This window comes from Panthera onca, chromosome E2, assembly GCF_046562875.1.
Source record: "Panthera onca isolate mPanOnc1 chromosome E2, mPanOnc1 haplotype 2, whole genome shotgun sequence".
In the NCBI taxonomy this organism is placed as follows: domain Eukaryota; kingdom Metazoa; phylum Chordata; class Mammalia; order Carnivora; family Felidae; genus Panthera; species Panthera onca.
In genome coordinates, this window is record NC_138353.1 from 16,494,955 (window position 1) to 16,509,242 (window position 14,288).

A 14,288-nucleotide genomic window follows, 5' to 3' on the forward strand; every position below is an offset into this window, starting at 1 on the left:
GGGACAGAGGACACATGCACAAGCAGGGGAGGAACAGAGGAAGAGGGAGAAAGAGAATCCTAAGCAGCCTCCATGTCCAGTGTGGAGGCTGATGTGGGACTCAATACCACAACTGGGAGAGCATGACCTGAGACAAAATTAAAGGTCAGATATTTAACTGACTGAGCCACCCAGATGGCTCCAAATTGAATTTTACAAAGACACCTCCAACTACCAAAAGCAAATTAGACAAATGATTTTAGTTTTATAATCAATTTTGGCATAATCAGAGTAGAACTATTGGTGATCATTTTAAAATTCAGTAATCTACCTGTGTGTCACCAGTGGATCATAACCCATACTTCTAACAAAGAAGCAAGGATGTGAGAACCTGCATGACTAGATACCAAGATGTGTACCACATTTAATCTCATTTCAAACCACATAGTGAAGGGAAAAACAATAGCCGTAATTGGGCACATAAGGGGCCCTGAAGGTACTTGCAATGTTCTATTTCTTAAACTACATAGTAGCAAGATGGGTCTTCACTGTGTTATTACTCAGACTGTGCAACTTGGTTTCAAAATTTTTATATGTATGAAAATGTTATGGGGTTGAATTGTGTCCACTACAAATTCATACGTTGATCTCCTTACCACCTACCCCCCTGTACTTCAGAATGTGACCTTTGTGAAAACAAAGTCATTGTAAACAGAATTAATTAAATTAAGACGAGATCATACTGGAGTAGGATGAGCCCCTAATGTAATATGACTAGTGTCCTTGCAAAGGGAATCTGGTAACACACACACACACACACACACACACACACACACAGAGAGAGAGACAGAGACAGAGAGAGACAGAGAGAGAGAACATGTGAAGCTGAAGGCAAAGATCAAGGTGATGCAGGAAAAGACAAAGAATGCCAAAGATTGCCAGCAAGCCAATGGAAGCTAGGAGAGAAGCACAGAAAAGATTCTCTTTCACAACCCTGGCAAACAAATACAACATATTTCCCTAGAATCTTTAAAAAGGTTTTTTGAAAGGAAAAGATCTTTAAATACATTTTTGTGCCAAAAAGTAAGTGAGCACTTAAAAAATTATGTTAGCATGTCAGAAAGACTCAGAGCTAGCTTGAAGAGGCTCTGACTTGCCAAACCTGGGATGGTTTAAGCACTAAAATAATTAATGAATTATAAACCATTGCAAAGAGTACAAATCCAGGAGTCCACATCAGTGAGGAATAGAAACCAAAATAAATCTGATAGCTAGACAAATAGTGAAGATATTTCCATACAATAGAAAACAGACTGAGAAATACAGAGGGAGTGCTGGAACTGAAAAATGACTGGGGCGCCTGGGTGGTTCAGTCGGTTGAGCATCCGACTTCAGCTCAGGTCATGATCTCACAGTCCGTGAGTTCGAGCCCCACGTCGGGCTCTGTGCTGACAGCTCAGAGCCTGGAGCCTGTTTCAGATTCTGTGTCTCCCTCTCTCTCTGAACCTCCCCATTCATGCTCTCTCTCTGTCTCAAAAATCAATAAAGGTTAAAAATAAATGACTATAGTGCAACCCTCATAGTTAAGACTGGTATAAGCAAGACCCATCAATGATGCTAAATCTAGTGGTGGGGGCATTTGATGAGGAATACAATTTTCATGGTGCCTTCCTATAGATGACTTCTTAGTTGCAGGAAAAAATAAAAACTATACAATAGAGAAGGTGGAGAGTATCGAAGCCAGGTAATCAAAATTAACATTATCAATGAGGGTCAGAAGCAAATCATATACTTTTAGATATGATGCCCTAAGAGGGACAAAATATCACATCTTTCGTACCCTGGCAGGAGAAACATAACTTGAACTTAATCATGAGATAATACAGAAAACCTAAATGAAGACCATTCTATTAAAATAAAGAAAGCGAGGCTCCTGGGTGGCTCAGTTGGTTAAGCGTCCAACTCTTGATTTTGGCTCAGGTTATGATTTCACAGTTGACGAGATCAAGCCCTGGGTTGAGTTCTGTGCTGCTCTTTATCCCAAATACTCTCTACAGAGGTGACTGCAATCACTCCCAATGCACGAGCTATCACATCTCTGTAGGGGCTGCAATGGACTGGATGTTTATATTCCCCCCAAATTCATATATTAAAATTCTAACCCTTCAGGTGACAGTATTAGGAGGGGGGGCTTTGGAAGGTGATTAGGTAGGTAATGCAGGCAGAACTCTTATGAATGGGATTAGTGTCCTTATAAAGGAGACCCCAGAGAGATTCCCCCTTCTGCTCAGGTTACAGTGAGATGATCAACTATGAGGAAGTAGACTCTCATCAGACACTAGATCTGTAGGCGCCTTGATCCTGAACTTCCCAGTCTCTGGAACTGTGAGAAATAAATTTGTGTTCATAAGCCACCAAGTCTCTGGTACTTTGTTATAGCAGCCCAAATGAAGTAAGACAGGGGCTTTCCACTTTCCCATCATTAGCCCTTTCTTCTGACTTCCCTATTTAACCCCTCTTGTAGTAGAGTCTACTTTAAAAAATATTATTTATGGACTTATTCATAGGTTCCTTAGTCCATAAACTTCTTAATAGCTTATAAGTCTTATAATCTTTCCATCACTTAACAATGCATCTTATGCAAATTATAAAATCAGTAACTGTTGATTAGAAGAATAAATGAATAAATACACACACAATAATGAAGTAAAAAGAAAACTGTTTCAGGGAAGAGAAGTCTCAAAAATTTTAAGAGATACTGATACACAAATCGAAATGCAAAAGAAAATGGGGAATTGTATTAGAATTGTATACAAAATAAATGTAGAAATTGGTCACTGAAAAGGTACAAGGATTATACTTCCCACTTTGAAATGGGAAGGAAGCATGAAAGAGAATCATGGAAAGTGAGAGTTGGAGGTAAAGGTAAGGGACATTTGGACAGCTTGGTGCACAGGTCTTACTTTTCTTTACAGGTTTTGACTGTTGACGAAAACTTCCCAGAAAATATCTCGCAGAGGTCTTTCCTCTGTAAACAGCTGGGTTACATCCTTCAATGCCCTCTCCTTGCCTGACTATCCCACACTTACCTGGAGCAGGTCCCTTGTCAGCTTTCTGCCAATCATCCAGGGTTCTTTCCCTTGCTCCAGTATGGATACCATATCTGGCTTAGAAATGGAAAGAGAAATGGTATATAGTTTTGCTATGGGAAGCCCAGAATTCAAAACTAAAGAGGAAAGGTCATTATTTAGAGAAGATGGGGCTTCAGTCTCAGCTTCGGTAGAGCTGCACATTTTCAACTCTATAAAACTCAAGCTATCTCTTTGGGAACAGGGAAATGGAATATATAAGATATCTGAAAGAAGCGGAGAAATTCACAGTGAGAGGATCAAATATTCCAGAGGAAGACTGAATTTTTAGAGATAGGTTTGCTTACCAACTGAGATAAGGTTGTTATAGTTTTCCAAAATCACATTTCTGTACACATCCCTCTGATCAAAATCAAGGCATTCCCACTCCTCCTGAGTCAAGTCTATAGATACATCCTTAAACACCAATCCCTGAAAAAACAAATCAGTGTATTAAGGTTATAATAAAAGTAGATGCTTGAATTCACTTATTTTTAATGCACTTTTTAAATAAGTTTATTTATTTTGAGGGGGAGGAGAGGCAAACAGAGGAGACAGAGAGAGAATCCCAAGCAGGCTCCCCACTGTCATTGCAGAGCCCAATGTGAGGCTCACACCCACGAACCGCAAGATCATGACCTAAGCCAAAGTCAAGAGTCAGATACTCAACCATCTGGTGCCCCTAAAAACAAATGCTTTGAAATGAGAGAAAAGAAAAAGGTGAAAATATGGGTGATAAAGACAGTGTTTACAGGAAAGGATAGATAGAATAAACAGGCTGGGTCTAGATACCTGGATGTCAGTATGATTTAATTTATGTACTTAAACATTCCAGTTCCTGAAGATAGATCAAATCACCCATTCACAGTAAGATATTTACAGGATCTAACCAGGTTTGGGATGTACAAAGGCCAGCTAAGTAAAGTTCCACTATTACATGAAATAGTATAAGCATCATCTAGTCTAATAATGCCTGGTATATAATTGTCAGTAAATGGTAATTCCCTCCACCTACTGTTTACCCATTTAGCCCTAAGGAAGAAAAAGTAATCACCTTTACAAAATATCTTAGAATAAAATTTGAGAATAAAAGAGATAAAGAGAAGATTCTTTAAAAAAATGAGGACAGAAAAAAACTGGTCATATATGAAATATCAGGAATCAGAAATGCAATGGGCTTCTAAATATCACTGTTAGAATCAAGAAAATGGTATAAAGCCATGTTTATAGGAGAGTTTTTCAACCTTAGCAATGTTGACAGTTGGGGCTGGATAATTCTTTGTCATGTGGGGTGCTGTCCTATGTATTATTTTTTGGATGTTTAGCATCAACTCTGACCTCCACAGATGCTGGTAGCACTGGCTGGTCCCAGCTCTGATGACCAAAAATACCTCTAGACATTGGCAAATATCCCTGGAGGGAGTGAGGATAGCAGCAAAATTGTTCCTGGTTGAGAATCAGTTAAGAGTCTAGAGAAGAAAAGGCTCGAAATATTCACCTCCTGCATCCATGCATCTCTGCTTGGAAGTAACTGGTTGTGCTCTATAAACATAAACCAGGGCGCCTGGGTGACTTGGTTGAGTGTCTGACTCTTGATTTCTGCTCAGATCATGTTCCCAGGGTCTTTGGAACCAGCCCCTGTGATGGACTCTGCACTGGAGGTGGAGCCTGCTTGGGATTCTCTCTCTCCCCCACTATGCCATTCTCACCCCGGTTGCACTCCCTCTTTCTCTAAAAGTTTTAGGGGCACCTGGGTGGCTTAGTGGGTTAAATGACCGACTTCAGCTCAGGTCATGATCTCTCAGTGAGTGAGTTTGAGCCCAGAGTCTCGTAGGGCTCTGTGCTGACACCTCAGAGCCTGGAGCCTGCTTCAGATTCTGTGTCTCCCTCTCTCTCTCTGCCCTTCCCTGCCCCACTCGTGCTCTGTCTCTTTCTCTCAAAAATAAATAAACATTAAAAAAATAAAATAAGATAAAATAAAATAAAATAAGCCTTGAAAAAAGAAAAGTAAAAGTCCTGAGCACTGGTTGCCAATCAGAGGAGGCACCTAGGCAACACAGCTGAGTAGAGGGAATGGAAGGAAATGGCTAGAAGGACCTGAAAGAGATGCTCCTACCCAGAAAAGGTCAGGATAAAGAAGCCAAATGCTCACTGTGTTTCAGGAAGCAGAAAATTAGCATTACCTCACCTGGCTTTCAGTCTTGCAGCAAATGCCCAGTCCTCTTCAAGGCTCCCCTTCTGGAAAAGGGCAGAGTCCTGACACTGGAGGGCTGGCAGGGCAACGCCGGCCTCAGTTCCCAGAACAACCCGCAAAGGGTAGTCCTATACCCTGCTTCCCCATTGTCCGCTCTCTCCACTTCATACAAATATAGTCACAGGGATGGGAGAGAGAACCGACAAATTCCGCTCCAGCAGGCTCCAGCTGCAGCAGAACGACCTCTGGGCGGCTGGCAGTGTCTGGAGACACGGACGCAAATGCCCCCTACCCCGTGCCACCTTACTCCTGAGCATTCTTCCGTCTCCCCTACACCTGGGGACAGGACTCCTGGAGACAAGACCTGCAGGAGAAAAACCCACTTCAGTTAAGACCCTGAGCTGGAGACGCGCCCCAATTCAGGCCCCATATCAAAGACCCCGTGGCGCTTCTGTCCCTGAAAAGGCCATGGCTTCCAGAAGCACAGCTGATCAGAATCAGTCCCGGTAGTCCTCACACGTGAATCAATCTCCAGATGTTAACATCTCAACTTGCTAACACCGCGGCGACAAATGCACAAACTTACCTGATATAAGGCCTCCAATCGCAAGGCTACGCTTATGTCCATTCGAGCCTGTGAGCCTTTCAGACCCAAGAAGTCCGGCGCCAGAGTGTGAAGAAGGGATTGGAGCTTGGCAGATGCCACAGTAAACGGTCCCAACAAGGCCAAAGCCTGAAGCTCACTTTACCAAATAGCATCTTGCGCCTGCGCAACTCGGAGGCGTTTGGGAGGCCTGAACTACAATCTCCAGAATCCTTTGAGTGCACTACACCCTTGACAGCACCACCCGGGCTCTAACCGCCTGTGCCTAGGGCAGACTGCCCTCCTTGGTGAACCAGCACGGTGGGGTGGGTGGGTACCCTCCAGACTAGTGACCACTGCCTCAGTGGCAGAAGGGTGCCAATGCCCTTGGCTTACTTGATCCCACCTGGGGAATCATTACTCTGTTTAACAGACTTTGGAAACCAAAGTCAAAAAAGTTTAGTGACCACTAGAAAGTAGAAAAGGGTTACAGGGGCGCCTGGGTGGCTAAGGGGTTAAGTGTCTGACTCTTGATTTCCGCTCAGGTCATAATCTCAGTTAATGGGTTTGAGCCCCGCATTGGGCTCTATGCTGACAGGGTAGAGCCTTCTTGTGATTCTCATTCCTCTCTCTCCTCTGCTCTCGTGCTCTCTCTCTCAAAATAAATAAACATTAAAAAAAAAAAAGAATTGCAACCCAAGTTTGATTTTTTAAATGGTTTAAGGTTTTTGTTGATGGTATAAAATTGGTTGACTAATTTTGCATATGCTAAATAAAATAAAAAATATACAAGGTGAAAAATGAACACCTTGTGCCCTTGTCCCCAGTATTGACACCCAAGATTCTCCAAGCAACCAGTGCATTCACCACTCTCACACCACAACAATATATATGTGGGTGTTTGTGTGTGTGTGCGTGTGAGTTCATATGTATAGATAAATATAAACTTCAACAAAAATATTAGCTTGTAATATACGCTTAAAATATTTGTAACTTCAGGAGCATCTGGGTTGGTTAAGTGCCCCACTCTTGATTTTGGCAGATCATGATCTCACCATTGTGATCTCACCGTGCTAGGTATGGAGCCTGCTTAAGATTTTCTCCCTCTTTCTGCCCCTCCTGCTGTACACTCTCTTTTTCTCTCAAAGTAAATAAAGTTTAAAAAATATTTTAATTTCATAGTAATACACATACTGCATTCTTTTAATTTGCTATATAGTCCATTGAATAGATGGATGATAATTTATATAACTAATTTATTACTGTAATTGATCCTCACTCCCTACCTCCCACCCTCTTCTTTTGCTATTACACCAGTGCCAAAAAATATATTCTTGTTTCTTGTGGATATGTTGAAAACAGCTGTTACATAAATTTCTCCATAAATTCTAGGGATATATGTACCTGTGTTTTAAGTTTTGATAGGTATTTGCTACTGCCCTCCTTTAGGTTATGCCAATTTAGCTGTCCAACAGCAACATGTATAGATCACCATGTTCCTACTCTGTGGCTAAAAGATTAGATACCAAATTTATTTTGTCAATCTGATAGGTAAAAACTACATTTCTAAATGATATCTATCATATTGGGACAGGAGATAAAAATCTTTCCAAAGGAGCAAAATTCCTTTGCAGTGTCTCTTATGTGACGTACTTTTTCATACTCACTTGTTTTGTTAGATCGTTGTTTATATCTTCTCTTAATGATTTGTATTCCCTATTTTTGTTATTAAGCAATATAGACAGTTTTCTGTTTAAAAAATGTGCCGGTTTAGGAATTATATTTTTTCAATAGTGTTTCAAATATTTTGCCATGAAAAAGTAGACAAATATATTTTCCTACAATGACTTCATGGTTTTGAGTTAATTTCACATTATTATTTTCTTCCATGGTTTTATCTTATATTTTTTGTTCAATTCTTAAGTCAATTCTTAATCCATATCTTTGATGCATTTGCATTTTATTTTGCTTTGAGCGTGGCATTAGGGATCCAATTTTTTTTCTCTCTCCCAGGTGGCTGTCCAATTACATAAGGCCATTTACTGTATAATCTATGTTTACAGACATGTCCATATTTTACACATGTCCTATAAATTGGTATATTCTCTAATATAACCACAATAAATACACTTAGGAAATTTAACAATGGATCACACAATATCATGATCTAACATATGGTACAATTCAAATTTCTCCCAATTATCCCAGCAATTATTTTATTTTAAGTTTAATTTATGTATTTTAAGTGATCTCTACACCCAATGTGGGGCTCAAACTCATGAACCCAAGATCAAGAGTTGCATGGTGTACTGACTGAGCCAGCCAGGCAACACCCCTGTCAGCTGTGCTGACAGCTCAGAGCCTGGAGCCTGCCTCAGATTCTGTGTCTCCCTCTCTCTTTGCCCCTCCCCACTTGTGCTTTCTCTCTCTATCAAAAATAAATAAAATATTAAAAAATTTAGGGGTGCCTGAGTGGCTCAATCGGTTAAGCGTCCGACTTTGGCTCAGGTCATGATCTCACAGTTCGTGAGTTCAAGCCCCACGTTGGGCTCTGGGCTGACAGCTCAGAGCCTGGAGCCCGCTTCAGATTCTGTGTCTCCTTCTGTCTGCCCCTCCGCTGCTTGCACTCTGTCTCTCATATTGTCTCAAAAATAAATAAACATTTTTTTTAAAATTTGAAAAATAAAGCATTTGTTGAAAAATCTAAATGCAACCAATGTATATATATGAACTAATACATTCAAATCTTCAAGATTTGTAACAATTCAAAGGATATTAAATGATCCAAAACAGCTTCATTATCATATACTATCTTTCCTATGTATTTGGATCTATAGCTGAACTTTTAAGTAGTTCTAGTGACCCATTACATTTTTACTGATAACTCTTAGTTATTAGAGTTATATCTTTTTTTTTTTTTTTTTTTTAATTTTTTTTTCAACGTTTTTTATTTATTTTTGGGACAGAGAGAGACAGAGCATGAACGGGGGAGGGGCAGAGAGAGAGGGAGACACAGAATCGGAAACAGGCTCCAGGCTCCGAGCCATCAGCCCAGAGCCCGACGCGGGGCTCGAACCCACGGACCGCGAGATCGTGACCTGGCTGAAGCCGGACACTTAACCGGCTGCGCCACCCAGGCGCCCCATTAGAGTTATATCTTAATAGTTGATGGTTCTACTTATCCAATTCCTCTCCTCCTCCTTCAGAATTTTACTGGTTATTTTTCCATTTAGACTCTAGAACTAGCTCATGGTGTGCCTGGGTGGCTCAGTCAGCTAAGCGTCCAACTCCTGATTTCGGCTGAGGTCATGACCTCATGGATCACAAGATCCAGGCCCGCATGGGGTACTGTGCTGACAGTGCAAAGTCTGCTTGGAATCTTTCCCTCTCTCTCTGTCCCTCCCCTGGTCTCTTGCTCTCTCTCAAAAATGAATAAACTTTTTGAAAAAATAGAATTAGCTCAAATGTTTTAAAAAATTCCTGGGTATTTTTAATTGATATTGCATCACATTTGTAACCTAAGGAATTGTGATTTCTTAATAATATTAGTACTGCAATCCCAGATGTTATATCCATTGATTTTTCCATCTTCTGATTGCTTTGGTAATTTTTATTTTTTCCATAATGATTATGGATATTTCTATTTTTTTTAAGTATAATTTATTGTCAAACTGGTTTCCATTCAACATCCTGTGCTCATCCCAAAAAGTGCCCTCCTCCCTGTCCATCACCCGCTTTCCCCTTCCCCCCACCCCCCATCTACCCTTAGTTTGTTCTCAGTCTTTAAGAGTCTCTTATGGTCTGCCTCCCTCCCTCTCTGTAACTTTTTTTTTCCCTTTTCCCTCCCCCATGGTCTTCTGTTAAGTTTCTCAAGATCCACATCTGAGTGAAAATATATGGTATTGGTGTTTCTCTTGGATATTTCTACTTAAGCTATGCCCTGACACATACCCATGAAAATTTTGAGATAATAAATGTGTGTTGCTTTAAGCTGCCAACATTGTGGCAATTTGTTATGCAGCAATAGAAAAGGAATAAACCCTATTAGTGGTCATCCTTCCAAGTAGAAGGTGTTGATTCTAGTTCACAGTTGTTCCCAAATCCTCAGAACCACCTATATCATACCTCCTCAGAGATATCAGCACTAGCCAAGCTAAACCCCACTCTTAAGGCAGTCTGAATCCCAGATACATGGAAATTTCCTCTGTGCTCCTGTGGCATCTGTACCAGATTTCAAGTATTAATTATTGCAATACATGTCTAGATTTAGAGCTGTAAGTTCTGTAATTTTTCCCACCTCCCACATGTTTTGCTGTGTAGGATACTCAGTGTCCTTTATGTTCAAAGAAATTCTATTTTGTCAGTATTTCACCCTTAGCCAAATGTTGGTTTAAACATGCATTGGATCAAGAGTCAGATGTTCCTAAAATCCAATATTATTTTTTAATCACCCAGATAATGTGGGCAATAATATTATCAGCAATGTTTCATGCTGATACAAATTTTAGGATTCAACATAAGAGGTTGAATTAAAGGCATTATTTATTATATTTTTATGGTTCTTTTCTTCAGGATGGATGCATCTTGCGACCAAGGAGGAATGATGATGACTTCACTATATTCACTAGAGGTTTAAGATTTTTCTCCAATATTAAACTTAGGCAAATACACACCATAGTTTAGAGTTTTTTCATAAACAATAAAATGGCCAAAGGAAAAAATAATTTTGACAATGGATTATATTTACTGAGTATGTTACAGCCTTAATTATAAATATTTGTGTAAATTAACTCATTTGATCCTTACCAAACCCAAGTATGCTAGTGAATATAGCCATGCCCACTTTACATAAAGTATACTAATACATATAAATATGTTTTTAATATAAATACATTGAAATGGAAATAATTAAAAAAATTTAAAATGTCCCCACATTACATTTGGGCAAAATCATTAGGAAAAACTCTGCAAGGATAAGTAACATGGAGGGGAAGAGAGAAAAATAGCATAGCATAGTATGGTCAAAAGGGAAGCCAGCTTACTCTGTCATGTTTAAAATATGTACATGTTAGGGGCACCTGGGTGGCTCAGTTGGTTAAGTGTCCAACTTCAGCTCAGGTCATGATCTCACACTCCGTGAGTTCGAGCCCCACGTTGGGCTCTGGGCTGACAGCTCAGAGCCTGGAGCCTGCTTCAGATTCTGTGTCTCCTTCTCTGTCTCTCTCTGCTCCTCCCCCACTTGCACTCTCTCTCTCATTCTTAAAAATAAACATTAAAAAAATTAAAATATGTACATGTTAAAAGGTATGCATGGATTATTTCAACAATGAAAAGCAGACAAGCAAATACAATATGCCAAGTAGGATGCTACATGTGACATTCCTTATAAACACAAAAAGTGGAGTTAATCACAGTATTTAGCCATAGATGTTTGGTAAAAATGATGGTACAGTCATATATATTTACATTATTGATACACTTAATCACATGGAATGTTCTGTATGACATATCTTGTCATTAAAAAGGCAATTTATGAGACAATTTGAGTAATGTGATTACATTTGCTTTTAAAAATTTATGAAAAGATCTGTTCCAACAATGTGACAATAGTTATAGTCCCTTGGGAGGATTAAAGGTAAATTTATTGGCTTCTTTGTAGAATTAAAAAATTTAGAAAAAATTATCACAACAAAATATCACTTTTATAAAATAAAAATATTAATTTATATATACAAATAATGATATCATTTTATCAATATTAAAATATATATCTTAAAGTGATGATATTTTAAATAAAATGGTACAGATGTAAAGATATGCAGGTAAAAATTTATTTTAAAAATATCAATTGAAGAGTTCCCAAATTGGATGTTGGGGTATAAAAAGACTGTCATTAAATACAAGCTTATAACACTAAAAATATAAAATATCATGAAACTGTGCATAAATAGCATCAAGAAATAGGTACTGAATAAGTTGCACTGAAATAAGAATTTTGGTGATGGAGTGCCTGGGTTGCTCAGTCAGTTAAGCGTCTGACTTTGGCTCAGGTCATGATCTCGCAGTTCATGAGTTCAAGCTCTGCATTGGATTCTGTGCTGACAGCTCAGAGCCTGGAGCCTGCTTCAGATTCCATCTCTCTCTGTCTCTCTCTGCCCCTCCCCCACTCGCACTCTATCTCTCTCTCTCAAAAATAAATAAACATTTTAAAAATTAAAAAAAAAGAATTTTGGTGAGAACAAAATAAATTCAAATTTTTAATGTACAACTTATAATAATATAGTATTTTATCTATGCATAAACCAAACAAATTATAGCTATATAAAAAACAAAGTTGATTTAACGTATTTTAAAATATGAAAAAATACAACAAAAAAGATTTTTTACCTTCTCCACTCAAGATTAGAAAGTTTTAAAAATTGGGGCACCTGGGTGGCTCAGTTGGTTAAGTGTCCAACTTCAGCTCAGTTCATGATCTCATAGTTCACAGGTTTAAGCCCCACATCAAGCTGTGCTGACAGCTCAGAGCCTGGAGCCTGCTTTGGATTCTGTGTCCCTCTCTCTCTCTTGCCCCTCCCCTGCTCATGTTCTGTCTCTGTCCCTCTCTATCAAAAATAAACAAACATTTAAAAAAATTAAAATAAACAACAAAGTTTTTAAAACTTAGAAAGGAATGAGTTGTTGATAGAGGCCTTCCAATATTCATTTTATTCTTATGGTAGTTAAACTGTGAAACACATAAGTCATTCTCATATCAATTATATTTCTACATTTTCTCACCAATAAATTCTTAGGATTTCTCCTATTATGTTTCTAGGGTTTCTCTTCCATGCCATGTTACCTAAAAGATATGCTTAAATACAAAGCTTCCTTTATACTATTTCTTACTATTATGAACTTTTTGATGGCGATTAAGATTTGAACCTCTTGCAAAAGCCTTCCCACATTTCTTACACTCATAGGGTTTCTCACCAGTATGAATCCTTTGATGCAGAATAAGGTCTGAAGAACGAAGAAAAGCTTTCCCACATTTGTTACAAGTATATGGTTTATCACCAGTATGGATTCGCTGATGCCGGGCCAGGTATGTTGCACACGTAAAAACTTTCCCACATTCATTACATTCCCAGGCTTTCTCACCTGTGTGAATTTTCTGATGTTGTATAAGTATTGAGTCTCTACTCAAGATCTTTCCACATTCTTTACATTCATATAGTTTCTCATTAGCATGAATTAACTTGTGTCGAGAAAGTTCTGATGAACGACGAAAGGCCCTTCCACATTCCTTACATTTGTAGGGTTTCTCACCAGTATGAATCCTCTGATGTTGAGTAAGATCTGAAGACTGACGAAAGGCTTTTCCACATTCCTTACATAAATATGGTTTCTCACCTGAGTGAATTCTCTGATGTGCTGTAAGTATTGAGCCAGTACTAAAAGCTCTTCCACATTCCTTACATTTGTAGGGTTTCTCACCGGTATGAATCCTCTGATGCCGAATAAAGGCCGAAACATTACTAAATGCCCTAACACAATACTTACATTTATAAGGTTTCTCACCAGTATGAATTCTTTGGTGTTGAGTAAGGTATGAGGAATGACGAAAGGCTTTTCCACATTCTTTACATTCATTCGGTTTCTCACCTGTGTGAATCCTTTGATGTACTCTAAATATTGAACTTGTACTAAAAGCCTTTCCACATTCATTACACTCATAGGGTTTTTCACCAGTGTGAATTCTCTGATGGCGAATAAAGGCTGTACCATTATTAAATTGTCTAACACAGTACTTACATTGAAAGGGTTCCTCACTTGTATGAATGCTATGATGTAGAAAAAACTGTGAAGCATTAGTAAAGGTCTTCCCACTTTCTTTAAATTCATTAGATTTCTCCTTAGTAAAAATTATCTGACGTTGTATTAAGTGTGGGCCACTATTCAAAGACTTCATACATTCCTCACATTCATAGGATCTCACACCAATATGCACTGTATGATGTGAACTAAGTTTTGAAGTTCTACCAAGGGCCCTCCCATATTCCTTATAGTCATAAAATTTCTTGGCTGTATGACTTTCTTGATGTGTAGTAAGTTTTGAGTCCTGTTCATAGGCATTCTTATATTTTTTGCATTCATAAGATTTCTCTTTGGTATTAAATGTTTGATGTAGAGAGAGAGATGTATGCTGAATGAAAGGGGACATGTCTTCAGAGGTACACGAGACTTGGCCAAAATGTTTTTCCTGAGATCCTTGTTTAAGTCCATGCTTAGTAAATCCTTCCGTTATAACCCATTGAGATGAATTTATTTTATAGTTATCCTTTTTCAGAGATAATTTCTTGCTCTCACACCTAGATTTATATTCTGAAAGAAAACACAAATAAGACATTCACTTTTTTTGGTG

At 38.7% G+C, this 14,288-nt stretch overlaps 1 protein-coding gene across 1 annotated transcript in view; it reads right to left on the minus strand.

Moving 5' to 3' along the window:
* Positions 1-10,605: 10,605 nt before the first annotated feature.
* LOC132690985 (uncharacterized) overlaps positions 10,606-14,288 on the minus strand; it is a 53,467-nt gene continuing 49,784 nt past the window's right edge. Inside the window, exon 6 of the mRNA XM_078439039.2 lies at positions 10,606-14,248. Within this exon, the coding sequence (XP_078295165.1) occupies positions 12,762-14,248 (1,487 nt within the window). The 3' untranslated portion in view covers positions 10,606-12,761. The remainder of the gene's footprint in view (positions 14,249-14,288) is intronic.